Source organism: Molothrus aeneus, chromosome 28 (assembly GCF_037042795.1).
Source record: "Molothrus aeneus isolate 106 chromosome 28, BPBGC_Maene_1.0, whole genome shotgun sequence".
Lineage (NCBI taxonomy): Eukaryota > Metazoa > Chordata > Aves > Passeriformes > Icteridae > Molothrus > Molothrus aeneus.
In genome coordinates, this window is record NC_089673.1 from 5694166 (window position 1) to 5711343 (window position 17178).

The 17178-nt window shown below is 60.0% G+C and overlaps 1 protein-coding gene across 5 annotated transcripts in view; it reads right to left on the reverse strand.

The window, feature by feature from the left end:
• Window positions 1-11897, reverse strand: part of SRCIN1 (SRC kinase signaling inhibitor 1) — a 58433-nt gene extending 46536 nt beyond the window's left edge. For 4 of the 5 annotated variants that reach the window (XM_066566832.1, XM_066566835.1, XM_066566834.1 and 1 more), the window contains exon 1: window positions 11727-11897. In XM_066566832.1, coding sequence (XP_066422929.1) covers window positions 11727-11748 — 22 coding nt within the window. In that variant the 5' untranslated portion in view covers window positions 11749-11897. Of the gene's footprint in view, window positions 1-6285; window positions 6349-11685 lie in introns of all 5 variants that reach the window. The other variant, XM_066566833.1, reaches the window with a different exon arrangement.
• Window positions 11898-17178: the final 5281 nt, after the last annotated feature.

The window sequence follows — 17178 nt, forward strand, 5'->3', positions numbered from 1 at the left end:
CCAGCTGTCCCCAGGGGAAGTGGCACCATTCCCTGCACCCTGAAACCCCCCGGAAAGGAGGCAAACGCCTGGATTTAAATCCAAACCCCGTTTTCCCCCCACTTTGGGTTCTCCCAAGGTGGTGACTTCCCTGCGGCACAACCCTGAGCTGTCAGGGTGGTGACAAAGGTGTCACCCACTGCTGGTGACACCGCTGGAGCCGCAGCGTGTCCAGGAGGCAGTTCCCCGGAAAAAGCTGCTAAAAGCAGCTCCGACACTCGGGGTGAGACATCCGCATTCACACCTGCGCTCCAGGACACGATTTCGCTCTCAGCAGCTCCCGGGGAGCCGCGGGGTGCTCCGTCCATTCCATTCCCGCTCCATTCCCGCTCCGTTCCCGCTCCCGGCCCATCCCTCGGTGAATCCCGGAGCTCCTCACGATGCTCTAAGTTTTAGTTTATATATTTTTCAGATTCTGTGCTGTTTTGCTCAGTGGGACAGTCAGGGATCGGGGTTGGGATGGGAACAGTGGGACAGTCATGGATCATGGATCGGGGTTGGGTCGGGAACAGTGGGACAGTCACGGATCAGGAATGCAGGCCCCCTCCCAGAGCTGGCACAGACAGCGGGGCTTTGTGCCCTCACCCAGTCTATAGAGCAATATTCACACAGGCGGTGCCCTCACAGCGGCACAGAGGGGCCTTTGTGTCACCAGCACGGCCACCAGAGATGGGGACAAACAGCGCTGGAGGGGGAGGAGCGGGGATGGCACAGAGGGGTTACCCAGGAGGGCAGGGACGCTGGGACGCCAACAAAGCTCGGCCTCGCATCAGCCTGTGCCCAGCATGGCTTAGGGCGGGCTGGGGGCACCAGGTGGGGATGGATGTGCCCATGGGTGGTGCCAGGTGGGGGTGGATGGGCCCCATTCCCTTGGGCTGTGCCAGGTGGGGGTGGATGTGCCCCATTCCCTTGGGCAGTGCCATGTCAGAGCCCGATCAGGAAGTGCTTCCCCAAATTCCCAAATTCCCGAATTCCTGAATTCCCACTCCTCGCGCCGCCGCCCCCATCCCTGAGCTGTGCCCCCAGGCAGAGGTGGCAGCACTGGAGGCCGCAGGGACAGAGGGACAGGCAGGACACCCAGACCCAGCCCCAGCCCTCGGGGGGTCTCGAATGAGCAAAAACCCCTCTCCAGGTGGACAGAAAAACCTTTTCCACTTGGAAAGAAGGCTGTGAGTGCCGGTGAGGTATCGAATCGGGAGGAAACTGAGTTAAGCAGTGAAAAAACCCTTAAAAACCTCTTGGCACCGCGCAGCTCCGAGCCTTTCACAGCTGAAGGGCCCGGAAATGCGGCTCCTGATCAAACCCAGCCAAGTGACGGCTGCTGAGTTCTCAAATCACACCAAAAACTCCTCAAAGCCCGAGCAGAAGCAGCCGGAGGTGTGGCGGGGATGGCTCAGCCTGCTCGGATCCGCGGGCAACATCTGCCGAGCCTGGCATCGCCCTCGGCGCTGGCAGTGCCCGGCGCCGCTCCCAGGCGGGAGCTGCCAAGCGGTGCCAGGTGGAGCCGAGGGAATTTTGGCACCCGCAGGTCCCCTCCAGCCTCCCACGGCCCTCTCATCCCAAGCTGTTCCCGCAGCACCCTCTGGATCAGCCCGTGGATTTGGGGTTTTGCTCCCCAGCTGGTGGCAGAACCCAGCCCCTCCTGGGGAAGCGAGGATTTGTTCCCCGGAGCCGAGCGGAGCCTGGCACAGCCTCCCGGGGCTGCAGCAACACCTTCGGGGCCCGGCTGGCGCCCGGCGCGCCCGGCACCCACCGCCTGCACCCGGCGCCCTGGCACGGCCCCAAACCCGCTGCTCCAGAACCTTTTCCCCGTTTCCTTTGCTCACTTCGCTCAGAGCGGCCGCAGCATCGGGAGATGTCTGCCCGGTTCTGCCTTAAAATATCCCAAAATCCACCTGTGGGAGGGGGAAGGGGAAGGGACGAGCACCAGGAGCGGCTGCGGCAGCGCTGGGAGCAGGGTCCGGGCCAGGAGGGTCCAGATTTGGGGAGAGGGGAGAGGGAAAAGCCTCAGCAGGGGCAGCGCTGGGGTTTGGGGGCACAAATTCTCTCCTCACGGAGCTCTGGGGTCGTTGGAAGGATCCCAGGAGGGTTTGGGATGGAGGCAACCCTAAGGTTCACCCCCTGCCATGGTTGGGGACATCTCCCACTGCCCCAGGCTGCTCCAACCTGGCCTTGGACACTTCCAGGGATGAGGCAGCCGCAGATTTTCTCCCCTTTTCGTGCAGGAAGATCTCAAAATGCCACAGCAGAGGTGTCAAACCTCCTGGCTGAACCACTGCCAGGCTGTCCCTGCTCCCAGGGGACAATGGGCAGGATGGGATAAATCCAGGGGGTCACTCCGAGCCCCGGGACCATCCCGCTCCCGGGATGCTGCTGGAGAGCCAAACCTCACCTGCCTTGAAAAATTCCATTTATTTCCTCTGGATTTAACCCTTTCCAAACCCCCAGCGATGCCGAGGCTTTTCCAGGGATGTTGGGGCTTTGGAAATGCTTAAATCCAGAGGAAATAAATGGAGTTTTTCAAGACAGGTGAGGTTTGGATCTCCAGCTCCATCCCCTGGGGACGCCCCAGCAGCTCCCACCTCAGCTGGGGACCTCTGCTCTTCCTCCCAAGGCAGCCCCGGGATTTCAGTCACGCCCGGAGCTGCTGCCGGTGCCAAAACCAGCCGTTAAATCAGCATTTCCCGACCTCTCCGTTTATATCCCCGCGCTCTTTACCCGTTTGGAAGCGGCAGGAGGGAGCGGTTTAAAGGCATCCGAGAGCAATTCTTAAATTAACGATTTGCAAATGGCTTAATTGAGGTCCTGGTCTGGCTCTTTGCAGCGGAGAGGTTCTGAATCATTGCTATTTGTTGGGTTTTATTGTGAATTTCAGGCCCTGGGCTCCGATAAAAGCTTTAAAACCTCGCCTAGGGGTGGGAGTTGTGGCTTGAACTGGGCTGGGAGTTGTGGTTTAAACTGGGCACGGGCAGATGGGGGTGAGGAAACGGGAATTGGGAGAAAAATAGGACAGGGAAGAAGGAAATGGGGGAGTTGGGGGATGCTCACAGCCCTCCTGGGGATTTCTGTGGCTTTGTGTAAGGATTTTGCTCTGATAAAAGTAAAATTTGGGGTGTCTGGAGGGAGGGAAGCTCAGCCCTGTGGTTGGGGATGAGGGATCCCTGCTGAGAGTGGGGATTTGGGGTTTTAGGGGTGAAACAGGAGTTTGGACAGGGCTTGGAGCACCTGGGATGGTGGGAGGTGTCGGTGCCTGGTGGGATTGAAGGTCCTTCCATCCCAAACCATTCCCTGATCCCATAAAGATCCCATAAAGATCTCATCCCCCACCAACACCACAGATCCCGGGTACAGGGTTTGGTTTTGCACCTTTCCCAAAATTCATCTCCCGGCAGGGCAGGAGAGGTGGAGGCACCTGGAGGGGACGGAAGGGACAGGGAGGGGATGGAAGGGACTGGGAAATGCTGGAAGGAACTGGAAAGAGGCACCAGGAGGGGCTGGAGAGCATCGGGAAGGGATGGAAGAGAACGGGAAGGGCTGGAAGGAACCGGGAAGGGATGGGAGAAACCGGAGGGGTTGGATGGAACCAGGAACAGCTGGAAGGCTCCGGGAGAGGATGGAAAGCACCATGAAGGGCTGGAAGGCTCCGGGAAGGGCTGGAAGGCTCCGGGAGAGGATGGAAAGCACCACGAAGGGCTGGAAGGCTCCGGGAAGGGCTGGAAGGCTCCGGGAAGGCTGGAAGGCTCCGGGAGAGGATGGAAGGAACTGGGAACGGCTGGAAGGCTCCAGTAAGGGCTGGAAGCCCTCTCAGGCAGCCAAGGCCGCTCCTGTCTGCTCCAACTCCTCTGCCGGCGGGGGCTCTAATTGCAGCACATCAGACGGTAATTATAGGTGCAGTAATTATAGGTACAGCTCTGACGACGCTGCAGCCGTCAGGCGGCTCTGGCAGGAGCAGCCGCGGGGAGCCGGGGCCGCATCCTCTCCCCCCGCTCCCGGCTCTATTTTGGGGAGCTTTCGGCGCTGCCCCGGCCCCCGGACACCTGCTCATCCCTCCGGGCCAGCGCCGGCCCCAGCCCGCTCTCCGGGATGGAAAAGCGGCTCCAGGCCGCGGATCCTGGGGAATTTCCACCGGGAATTGTTTCCACAGGGGAATTTTTACCGGGGAATTGGTTTCACTGCACCCCGAGCTTCTCCCGGGGTCGATCACCTGTGGATGCGCCCGGAATTCCCAGGGGGAAGCGTCTGGAGCTTCTGCAGCGAGGGTGGCCAGGTGGCAACGGGGCCAGGACCCAGAGAGGGAACGGGGAGCTCAGACAGCTCCAGGGAGGAGGAGGAGGAGGAGGAGGAGGATGGGGAGGAGGAGGAGGAAGAGGAGAATGAGGATAAGGAGGATGGTGTGGATAAGGAGGAAGATGAGGAGAATGTGCACGATGAGAATGAGGAGGATGAGGAGAAGGAGGATGAGGACAGGGTGGATGAGGAGGAGGAGGATGAGGAGGATGAAGATGCCACTGGTTGTGCCCCAATTTTACAAGAGGGGGAGGAAAAAGCCCATGGGGGATAAGCAATAATTGGATCATTGTCATTAAAAAGCAAACGGTGGCCTGGAACGGGAGAGGGCAGTGGGGACATTTTTCTGTCCCACTGGGATGGGGACAACCTGTCTCCACGGGATGGGGACACTTTCCCCTCTCCCACGGGTCCCTTCCCTTGTCCCCTGCTCTGGGACACCTTTGGCCACCACCCCTTCCCCTGGGAAGCCACGAGCATTCCCACCATTCCCACACAGAATTCCCGGCTCATCCCATCCCAGCTCCCTCCTGTCACCTTCAGCAGGACTTTGGTGACAAAACCAGGGGACTTTTGGGGACAAAAGCCACCTCCACCCCCTCCCTGGCCGCTCCAGGGTTTTTCCGGGCTGGATGAAAGCGGCGCCGGTTTCCTCCAGGTGTTCACAACCCTCGGGAAGGGTCAGGAGACGCTTTGGGGCCGGGAGACAAAACTCATTAATGTCCCCATTAGCGGTGGCCTCGCTGGCGCTGTCACCTCCGCCAGGACGCGGCGGCGCTTTCATCCCCCCAGACAGAGGCGGAAAAGCAGACGGGAGGCAGGGAAAATGTTCCAAAGGGTCGGGAAAATGTGGTTTTTTTCCATAATTCTCGCTCCTGATCCCACATCAACGTCCTTTGGGATGTCACCCTGGCGCTCGTGACTCGGGAGGCGTCACCAAGGGTTTGTGGGCCCTGGTGTGGGGCTGGCAGGGAAAGAGGGGTCGGGAGGGGCTTTCCTGGTTGGAAAAGATTCCCCAAACCCCACAGATCCTACAAATTCTCTGCTGTGCTTCCTTGTGCTGGGTTTGACACCTCCAGGAGCTGCCTGAGCCATTCAGCCACTGGGTCCCTAAGGATTGCCACTGAATCCCCAAAAAACACCGCCACTGAATCCCAAAGAATCACTGCTGAATCCCAAAAAACCATCGCCACTGAATCCCAAGGAATCACTGCTGAATCCCAAAAAACCATCGCCACTGAATCCCAAAGAATCACCACTGAGTTCCAAAAAAGTCACCACTGAATCCCAAGGAACCATTGGCACCGAATTCCAAGAAAACATCACCATTGAATCCCAAAGACCATCATCACTCCATCCCCCCAAAAATCACGATTGAATCCCCCAAAAAATTACAGTTGAATCCCAAAGAAGCAGCACCACTGAATTCCAAAATAAATCACTGTTGAATCCCAAAAAAAGTAGCCGCTGAATCCCAAAAACCCGTCACCACTGAATCCCAAACACAATCCCAAAAGTAATCCCAAAAATAATGGAAAAAGGCAGAGCACCAAGGATCCCTCCAGAAGCACCAGTAATCCTTTTAGCAACACCAAAAACCTCGTGATGATCACCAAGGATCCTTTCAGGAACACCAAGGATCCTCCAGGACCACAAAACTCCACAAATCCATCCTGTCCTCCACCAAAAGTTTGGGAAGCGACGCCTCGACCACAGGTGCCAACCAAAATCCAGGCAGGAGCCTCCTAAAAACATCCCAAAATCCAGGCACGACCCTCTAATAAAACATCCCAAAAAACAGGTGGGACCCTTTAAACCATCCCAAAATTGGGGCTGCTGGTGCTGCCCTCACCCACCACGGGCCCGGCTCCGGGGAGAGGGGCAGGGAAAGAGTGAAAATCATGGAATTGTGGGAAATCCAGGGAAAAGGGGAGGATGCTGTTGGCCCCCGGTACTGACCTGGAGACTTTAAACAAAGGGAACACAGTCCTGGCTTCTTCCCGCCCGCAATTCCATGGAGCCCTGGGTAGGGACAGGAAAGGAGGAGATTCATGAATTTGGGAAATTCCGGCCGGGAATTTTTTATTATTGTTGTTGTTGTTTGTTTGTTTGTTTGTTTGTTTGTTTTCCCAGGAATTCAGATGGGGGGAAAGAAAGAAATTAATCAGAACAAGCAAAACACAGAGAAAAAGCCTGAAATAAAAGAGTGGTGGGAAAGGACAGTGGGTAACCAGGACAGAGCAAGAGGGGACACAGACTCCACAAAAATCCCTTTTTCTGCCAGGAATAGGGTGGGAAAAGGATCCACAACCTTTCCTACACCCCAAAATCCCCCCAGAGGATAAAAAACCTGACCAAGCCCTTTTATCCCCATTTCCCCTGGATTTTTGGGGCAGTTTCACCCCCAAAAAGAGGGATTTTGGAGGCTCCTGGCGATGGATCTGAAAACTGGGAAGGAATTTCACGGCCGCTGTGAGTAAATCATCTCCGAGGCGTGAGAAAAGCGGGGAAACAAAAAACCAATAAAAACCATGGAATGTGAGTGGAAAATCCTTCGGAAATTCACTTCATTCCTTTGTTTTGATAATTGAGGAGGGGATGAATTATTTATGCCACGTTTTGCAACCTGCCAGGAAAACCTGCGGGAATCTCCTTCCTCTCCCTCGTGACACCTGAGAGGTGAAAATGAGGGAATTTTAGGGGGAAAAGAGAAAGGAGGAGGCCAAAGGTGGCTCCTTTGGTTTTCCAGGGAGAACGGAGCTCTCCAATTCTCTGCTCGGGATTTTGGAGGGAAGGGGAAGGCCGGGGGTGCTCCCAGCTTGGGTTCCCCGCTGGGATCGTGAATTTCCAGCTGGAACCGTGAATTCCCAGCTGGAACCGTGAATTCCCAACTGGGATCATGAATCCCCAACTGGGATCGTGAATCCCCAACTGGGATCGTGAATTCCCAACTGGGATCGTGAATCCCCAACTGGGATTGTGAATTCTCAACTGGGATCATGAATCCCCAACTGGGATCATGAATCCCCAACTGGGATCCTGAATTTCCAGCTGGAATCATGAATTCCTGACTGGAATCATGAGTTCCCAAGCTTTGATCTTGGCCTCACCTGCATGACCTCAGGGCTGGGACCTGCCCTGGGAACACCCAGGTTTCCCAAATTTTGGATGGAAGGGAGATAAAAGCTGGGAAAAGCTCCCAATTTTCACTCTCCTGAGTAATTTTTCCTGGGATGGGGCAGCCATAAATCCCCTCAAATTCCAGGAATGTGACCCCATGGAGAATCCATCCTGCCTGAGCTCCCTGTGAGTGCTGATTCCCGGGATTCTGCAGGGAATTTTATGGGATTTGGAGGGGAGGAGGAGCCCAGCGCCCACCTGAGACCCTCGGGGGTGGGGACGGGAGTGGATCTGGGAGATTCCGGGGGGAAGGAGCGGCCCTTGGCAGGGGGGGAGGAGGAAGAGGAGGAGAAGGCAGGGAAGGCTCCATGGCCGTGTCCTTGAGAGTCCTTTGGAGGCTCTCGCGGCTCGGGAAGGGCTGAAAATCCCCGAGTGCTCCTGGATTTGATGGCCGGGACCGCGGGGAGGGACGGGGGGAGGGAGCAGGAGCGGGGGAAGGAGGGGACAGCGCCACAGCGTCCCCTGACAGGACCTGGGCACCTTTGGAGGGGACAGCGCCACACCCTGACAGGACCTGGGGACAGCGCCACACCCTGACAGGACCAGTTTGCAGCGGGAATTCAGCTCCCACATTTCCCGTTTTGGGGCTGGAATTCAGCTCCTACATTTCCCAGTTCACAGCTGGAATTGAGCTCCCACATTTCCCAGTTTGGGGCTGGGATGCAGCTCCCACATTTCCCATTTTGGGGCTGGAATTCAGCTCCCACATTTCCCAGTTTGGGGCTGGGATGCAGCTCCCACATTTCCCAGCTTTTCGCTGTTCCCGGATCACTGAACTGCTCCTCTGCCTCCGCAATCAGAACATTTCAGCAGCGAGAGAACAACACAAACAACCCCGAAGTGTTTTTGTCCCCCTCCTTTCCCTTCTCTTCCTTTTCCTCCCACCCTCTCCATCATCTGCTGGAGATGAATCTCCAAAAAAAAAAAATCTTTAAAAAATTGAGAAAAAAAACCAAACCCCATCATTTGCATGGATTCTGAAAGTGGAAAGCGAGCGGGGGGAGGGATAAAATAAAAATAAAATAAAACCAGCTGACAGCAAAGTTTCATTGTCCCTGAGCTGTGATCGGGGAGGGCTCAGCCTGAAGAGCCCTCGAGTCCTGCAGCACCTGCAGCTGGCACGGGGAGGGCGGGGAGGGCGGGGAGGGAGGGGAAGGAGGGGAAGGGAGGGGAAGGGAGGGGTCTCAGAGCGCTGAGAATCCTCCTGGGGACAGATTTGGGATGTCCCCAAAGCCTGGAGGGGATGGGGGTGCTGGCTTGGGGGTGAGAGCCCCGATTTGGGGGTTTGGAATGGGAGAATCCCACAGAGTTTGGGGAAAGGGCCTCAGCTCTTTATCCTGGGGAGCTCGAGTTTTGTGGGATCATGGAATTTCATGGGGTCACAGAATGATTAGCGCTGCAAGGACCTGGAGGATCCTCTTATCCCAGCCCTGTGGGATCCTCTCATCCCAGCTGTGGCCATTCCCTCTCCTCCTGTCCCTTGGGATCACAGCCCAGCCCCTCTGGCTGTCCCCTCCTATCAGGGACCTCAGAAGGTGCCTCCTGATCCCCCTTTTCTCCAGGACCAACATCCCCAGCTCCCTCAGGGGCTCGAAACCTTTCCCTGTCCCTTGGGACCAGATCCTGATGTCCCCTCCTGTCCCCTCCTGTCAGGACCCTCCGAAGGTCCCTCCTGATCCCTTTTTTCTCCAGGATGAACATTCCCACTCCCTCAGGAGCTCCCGCCCCTTCCCAGGATCACTCCCACATCCTGTCACAGGGACAGGGACAGGGACGGTGCCAGCCCGGCCCTGTCCCCTCCCCGCCAGCCCCGGGCCCTCGCTGCCAAGGGACGCGGCTGCCACGTGTGGCCGCTGTCCCCAGGGTGCGAGGATCGATGGCGACAATCGATGGCTCTGATTAAACCCTGCCCTGATGGCGCTGCCCCGCCGAGGTGGCCCCTGGGGACCGCGGGTGACACTCCGGGGCCAAGGGCACCCCGCTGCCATGGGAAGGGTGGGAATGGGGGGATTTTGGGGAAATTTTGGGGGAATTTTGGGGAATTTGGGGGAAATTTGGAGAGGGGAAGGGAAGGGAAGGGAAGGGAAGGGAAGGGAAGGGAAGGGAAGGGAAGGGAAGGGAAGGGAAGGGAAGGGAAGGGAAGGGAAGGGAAGGGAAGGGACAGTGTGAGGGGACAGAGGTGCCACCATCACAAGGATGTCACGCCACCATGGATGGGGCCCCAGGCTCACCCCCAGCCCGGCAGGGAGGCACCTTTATCCCCCTTTTCCTAAAGGGAAAACCACATTTTGGGGGGAAATATGCGTTTTTCCTGAGTGGGGGGCAGAGCTGAGCCTGGCACCGACACCCACACCCCACCAGTGCCCCACAGCTCCCAGTCAGTGCCAGTCCCCAGCCAGGGCTGTCCCCACCCTCCCCTGTCCCAGGACGGGCCCCAGCACCCCCAGACCGTGACCAGGACATTCCATAAAAACCGACACTTCCAAAAAAAAAAGGGTGGGCATCCGTCCCTGCCCATCCCACCCTGCTGGGAGGGGACAAAGCCCGCAGCTCCTTCTGCACAAAGCCACCCAAACCCGCTGCGACCGCCCTGCCATGGCCGGGGACCCCTCAATGCCCCCCCGAGGGGGTCCCAGTCCCGCCCAGCAGCTCCCAGTGGGGAGGGGGCTCCTGCCGGGGGCACCGAGCCTTTCCCAGGGGCGGCTGAGCGTTGCCGGGGGCAGCCTGGTGGGAGATAATTAACGCGTTGGAAATGAATTCCTCATTAAAACCCGGCAGCAGCCGCCGCTGGGGCTGGAACAGCCCCGGGGATGCACTGCCCTGAACCCCGCGTGGGTTTGGGGGGGACAGGAGAGGCCTTGAACGGCCCCCCCCGCCCCTTTTACCAGCGCTGGGAAATCCGTTGGGCATTCAGAGGGGCTGGGGAGCACCTGCACCCGCAGGATGGGGCTTGGGAAGCACCTGCACCCCAAAGATGGGGACAGGGAAGCACCTGAACCCTCGGGATGGTGCCTGCACCCCCAAAAGGGGTGGCTGGGGAGCACCTGCACCCCCAGGATGGGGGGCTGGGGAGCACCGGCACCCCCGGAACGCGGGGCTGGGGCGTTGGGGTCCCCGGGAAGGGCTGAACGCCCCTCCCGGTGCGGGACCCCTCCCCTGAGGTGTGACCCCCGTGTCACCCCTGGGGGGCCGGGAAGGGGCGCAGCTCCCGGGGGCGCCGCCGCCCGTCCAGGCCGTGCTCGCTCCCGGCTCCCAGCCCAGCTTCCCGGGGAGCTCGGTGCCCGCCGGGGGTGCCAGGCTGGGTGGGCACGGCGGCATCGCCGCTCGCCAGCCCCGGTGCCACGGCGAGAACAAAGAGAGCGGAGGGAGCGCGGAGCTGCCCGCGGCCAGCGCAGACAAAGGGACCCCCGCCCGTGTCGCTGTCACCTCCGCGGGGCTGGCGCGGGGCAGGGCGGCACCCGGACCCCGCGGAGGCTCCGCCAGCTCAGGACTGGCCACCTCCGGAGTTATTTTAAGTTTCCCTCCGCGCCTCCTCCCCCCACGCCCCAGCCCAGCCCGGGATGAGCCAGATTTATTTATTTATATATATTTTTTAATGATTTTTTTTTCCTCCCGTGCTGCGAGGATGCTGAAAATGTCGCCCCAGGGGCCACTCGGTGGCTCGCGCTGGCCTTTGTGTCTCGGCAGAGGCAGCGAGGAGAAAAAGCGAACGCAGCAGGTGAGGGCGAGCCCGCGGCTCCCTCCGCGCCCAGCTGGGCACAGATCCCGAGCCCGGCCTCTCCCAGCAGGGCTCGGCCACCAAAACATCCCGGTTAAATCCCGGCCAGGGCGGCTGGAGCGGCCATCGGCACGAACCCGCCCCCTCCGAGCGCCCCCAGAGCCCGCAGCGCTCCCATCTCCGGTGGGGCAACAACGCCCCCCAAAAAGCGACCCCGCCGCCAGCACCGACCCCACAACCGCGGCCCTGCCGTCCCCAGAGGGGCGGGGGGGTCACCGCGTCCCGGCGCTTGTCACACGCCCCTCCGGAGCGCCACAGCCCCGCCACAGCTGGGCGGCCACCAAAACTCCGGCAGCGTTTTGTGCCCCCCTCACCCCACCCCGAGCATCACCGAGAAAAGCAGGGCTGGGGAGGAGGGAGGAAAGGGAGGCAAAAAAACCACACAAATAAAAAAAAAATACCTGCTACTTAAGAATGGATGCACATAGTGAGAGTGACATGCCTTGAGAGGGTGTATTCCCCATTGCTGCTCGCCGAGGCTGTTGCTGCGCTTTTGGGGGTTTTGGGGTGGCTTTTCCTCTATTTTTATTTTTCCTCCTCTCCTTTCCTGCGGGGAGAAGGGGCTGCAGGCCCGGCCGAGCTCGGCAGGAGCGGCGGCGGCGGCGGCGGCGGCGGGGAGTGGGCGCGGGGAGCGCGCCGGGAGCGCGCCCGGCTGCGCGTGGGAGAGCGCGCGGCCCCGCGAGGTACAAAAGGGAGCGAGCGAACGAACGAACGAACGGCAAAAACACATTAGCTCATGATGGATCCGCGCGGGGAGGGGGGCACGGCTGCCCCCGGCCCCGCGCTGCCTCTTAAAGGCCTCTCCCTCCCTCTTAAAAGGTTTTTGGTTTTTTTTCCTGGTGTTGCTGTTTTGGGTTTTTTTCCCCTTCTCCGCTGATTTGCCGGCAGCGCTGGCACGCGCGCGTCGCTGTCGCCGGGTGACAGCGGGGACCCGCGGGAGCGCGCACGGGGAGGGAGGGAGGGAGGGAGGGAGGGAGGAGCCGTCCCCGGAGGTTTGGGGTCGCCGGGGGGTGAGGGGGGGACGGGGATGTTGTTGGTGGGGTCACCTGGGCTGGCGTGGGGACAGCGCTTGGGCATGTCCCCAATGAGGGAGGGGTGGCTTTTTGGGGGAAAAGAGGGGATTTGTGGTGTGAGCGCACCTGGGCAGGTGGGAGGGGCAGCGCGCGGCTGGGGATGGGCGACGGTGGCACCGGGGACAGCGGGTGCCAGCCGGGACAGCGGTGACCGAGTGCAGTGGGGACACCGTGATGGGCGCTCGGGCTCTGCCCGGCAGCGCCCATTGCCTTGGGGACGCACCCAGTGTCACCCACACGGCAGGGACACACCCAGTGTCACCCAGTGTCACCCAGTGTCACCCACACGGCGGGGACACACCCAGTGTCACCCAGTGTCACCCACACGGCGGGGACACACCCAGTGTCACCCAGCGTCACCCAGTGTCACCCACACGGCGGGGACACACCCAGTGTCACCCAGCGTCACCCAGCGTCACCCACCACGGCAGGGACACACCCAGTGTCACCCAGTGTCACCCACCACGGCGGGGACACAGCCACGGGGGGCTCGGCCCTTGATGCCACCAAGGCGGGCACACGGTGACAGGGGCTCAGCCTCTGCCTGGCAGTGCCCATTGCCTTGGGGACACACCCAGTGCCGCCCACCCAGTGGGGCCCCAGCCCTGGGGGCTCAGGGAGCCCAGGGGGTGTTGAGAGGGGTGGGGAGGGGTCACAGAGGAGCCGGGGGGGAGGGGCGGGGTCAGGGCAGGGTCAGGAGCCCCCCCCGCAGCCCCCCCGCCCCCATGGCTGCATTAACGGCAGAGCCGCCCCCGGGGCTCCATTATGGGATCGTGCAGGGACCGGGGCCTTTTCCGGCCCAGCGCGTCCCCATGGAGCCACAGCCAGCCGGGGGGGACACGGGGGGGACACGGGGGGGGCCCAGGGCTGGCACGGGAACAGCACCCGCTGCAATGTGTCCCCATGTCCTTGCCCTGCGATGGGCACGGGCGGCTCCTCCTGTGATCCTGGGTGACCCCACAACCTCCCAGTGCCACCCCACAGCCTCCCAGTGCCACCCCACAACCTCCCAGTGCCACCCCACAGCCTCCCAGTGCTGCTCCTGTCCTGGTGTGGAGATAAAATTCCACCCCCGGCATTAAAAACCCCTCATCAACCCCAGATCCTGCTCTCCTGGAGCTGCCACTGGGGAATTTGGGGCCTCCTGGTGCCAGGGGCCATCCCTAATCCCACATCCCATCCCACCCCCCACAGATCCATCCCACGCCCCACGGATCCATCCTCCATCCCATGGATCCACCCCACATCTCAAATCCCATATCCCAAATCCCACATCCCACCCCCCATGGGTCCATCCCATATCCCACACCCTCCATCTCCCACCCCTCCCCGGCTCAGGGCTGTCCCAGGGCTGATCCTGGATCTCTCCCTGGATCCAGTGGGATTCCATCCCTGTGGAGGCAGCACTGGCCTGGAATCCCAAAACCAGGGGCACCAAATGCTGCCAAGGAGCAGATTTGGGGCGATTTTGGTATTTTTGGGGTGCACACAGGGCTGGGAAGTGCCACTCCAACAGCGCTGGGACATTCCCAGTGCCACCAGTGCCACTGAGAGCCCATCCACTGGGATTCCCGGGAATTTAGGGCTGCAATCCTGTCCATCCCACCCCAAACCCACAACTAGGAGAGGATTTCTGCTCCCCAGGCTCAGCCCTCCTCTCCCTCCTCGCCCTCCCTCTCCCGGGAGGAGTTCCCCAGCCAATCCCGATCCTCTCCCGAGCTGTTCTCGCTGGGATTTTTGCCGCAGCTCCTCACGGATCCCTCCCACCGCCATCTGTCCCTCGGCAGCGGCTCCGTGTCCCCGCCGGGCCCGGCCCCGCGCCCCCGCTCCCGTTTTTACCGCTCCCAGTCACGCTCCGGCCCTCGCAGCCCATCCCGAAATTCGCCTTTTCCAACCCCAAACCCGCCTGGAATTCTGCAGGAATGTTGGGAATATTCCCTTCCCAATCCCCTCAATCTGTGGGGTCACCCCCCAGCCCTGCTCCTGTGGGGTCCTGCCTGCGATGCTGGATTGGGAATGAGCCTTTTCCATCCTCATATTCCCAAAATTCCTCATGTTCCTCAGCAGTATCTCCAAAATTCCTCCTAGTCCTTGCTCATATTCCCAAAATCCACCTGGAATCCTGGGAAAAGCAAGGACATTTCCCTCGCAATCCCCTAAATTTCTGGTGTCACCACCCAACCCCGCTCCTGGGAATCTCTGGGGTGCTGTGGTGGTGGCAGGGCCCCGATGGTGGCAGTGCCCCGATGGTGGCAGTGCCCTGGTAGTGGCAGTGCCCTGGCAGTGGCAGAGTTGTGGTAGTGACAGTGGTGGCAGTGTCCTGGTGGTGCCTCAGTGGTGTCACTGTCCTGATGGTGGCAGCACCCTGATGGTGGCAGTGCCCCTGTGGTGGCAGTGCCCTGATGGTGGCAGTGCCTTGATGGTGGCAGCTCTGTGGTGGTGACAGTGTCCTGGTGGTAGCAGGTCTGCGGTGGTGGCAGTGCCCTGATGGTGGCAGTGCCCCTGTGGTGACAGTGCCCTGATGGTGGCAGTGCCCTGATGGTGGCAGTGCCTTGATGGTGGCAGCTCTGTGGTGGTGACAGTGTCCTGGTGGTGGCAGCTCTGCGGTGGTGGCAGTGCCCTGATGGTGGCAGTGCCCTGGTGGTGACAGTGTCCTGGTGGTGGCAGCTCTGCGGTGGTGGCAGTGCCCCTGTGGTGACAGTGTCGTGGTGGTGACAGTGTCCTGGTGGTGGCAGTGCCCTGATGGTGGCAGTGCCCTGATGGTGACAGTGTCCTGGTGGTGACAGTGTGCTGGTGGTGACAGTGTCCTGGTGGTGGCAGCTCTGCAGTGGTGGCAGTGCTCCGCAGTGTCCCCTCCCTGTCCCCTCCCTGTCCCCGCCGCTCCTGCTGCTTCCCTGCGGGCACCGGGAAGAGGGAAAATCTCCATGGCAACCGGGGACAGCCGGGACAGGGACCGGGAACCACCGGAGCCGCAGCTTTGGGTCCCCTGAGCCGGGCGCTGCCGTCCCTCGGGGGGTGGCCTTGGCCTCGAATTCCCAAATTTCCTGGGAAATGGGGAATTTTTATGGCTTTTAACCCCCCTGAGGAGGAGGATGGGATGGGAGTGGTCCCAGATTTCCAGGTCACATTCCTGGGCTGGGATAAGGGGGAGGAATTATCCCTCAGCAGCAAAAATGTGGGATTTTCATCCCAAAATGTGGTGTGGGCAAGGAATTATTGGAGCATGAGGGAGGAGGAAGAGGATGGACAGGAAAGGGATGGAAAAGGGGAACAGGAGAGGGGTGGAAAAGGGGTCAGGAGGATCAAATGTCCCTTTCCACCTCAGATTTGTCACCTCTCTGTGCTCCCTGTGACACTTTGATCCCTAAATCCCCACAGAATTCCATTATTTCCCTCTGCTCCACGGGGTTTTGGCCACTCCAGGGGTGGCCCCCAGAGTCTGAGAATTAATGGGGACAGATCCTGACCAGAAATGGAGACAGAACTGGCCCTAAATAGGGACAGGTCCTGGCCCTAAATGGGGACAAATCCTGGCCATTAATGGGGACAGAGCCAGGAAGGGACCCCAGCTGCTTCCCAGGGCTTTGGGATTCCTCCCGGCGGCCCTAAGAGGATTTTCCCGGGCGAAGGAGCAGCTTTGGGGGGATGACCGAGATTTCCATGATCCCACATAAAATCCTGCCCTGACCCCAAACTGGGGCTGGCCACGCTGGGCTCAATCGCTCCTTTCCTCTGCTTCCCAGGATTCCCCCAGTAACAGGCGGGAATTGTGGGATCATCCATGGAACAGATCCCCCCAAAAACCCTGAAATGCCTCGGGACATTTGGGAAAGGCCAAAATGTTGAAAAGTGCACCTGGGACACCCCTGTGACAGCAGGGACAGCGACAAGGACACGGCAGGGACACGGGAATGGCTTCAATTCAGGGGTCACCCCCATTCCCAGGGGTTTGGGGAGCAGAAATTCCTGGAAGATTCCAGGGGCTTCTCCAGATGCTCAGGAGGAAGAGTTTTATGGGAATAAAAGAGAATTTATCAGAAATTTATGGGAATTTAATGGGAATTGTATGGGAATAAAATTTCCCTGCTGTGGGAATTGTTGGTGCATGATATAGGAGGAAGAGGATGGACAGGAATGGGGTCAGCAGGGTCAAATGTCCCTTTCCACCCCGAATTTGTCACCTTTTTGTGCTCCGTGTGACACTTTGATCCCTAAATCCCCTCAGAATTCCATGATTTCCTGGGCACGGCTCCATGGGACCTCTGGCCACTGCAGGGGTTGTCCCAGGAGGGATGAGGGGGGTGACAGCTCCTGGGGACAGGGAAAGAGGGGAAAACACCGCAGGTTTGTGGGGTTTGTGCTGGGAGAAGGAGGAGGAAGGGCAGCAGAGAGGGGGAAAAGTGTCCCGGGAAGACCCACAATCCCAGAGTGGGGACAAACCAGCGGGAACAGGGACAGGGATGGGATAGGGACAGGGACAGGGATGGGACAGAGACAGGGACAGGGATGGGACAGGGACAGGGACAGGGGTGGGACAGGGACAGGGATGGGACAGGGACAGGGACAGGGACAGGGACAGGGATGGGACAGGGACAGGGACAGGGTGGGACAGGGATGGGACAGGGACAGGGACAGGGACAGGGACAGGGACAGGGATAGGGATGGGACAGGGACAGGGATGGGACAGGGATGGGACAGGGACAGGGATGGGACAGGGACAGGGACAGGGACAGGGACAGGGATGGGACAGGGATGGGACAGGGACAGGGATGGGACAGGGACAGGGACAGGGACAGGGACAGGGATGGGACAGGGATGGGA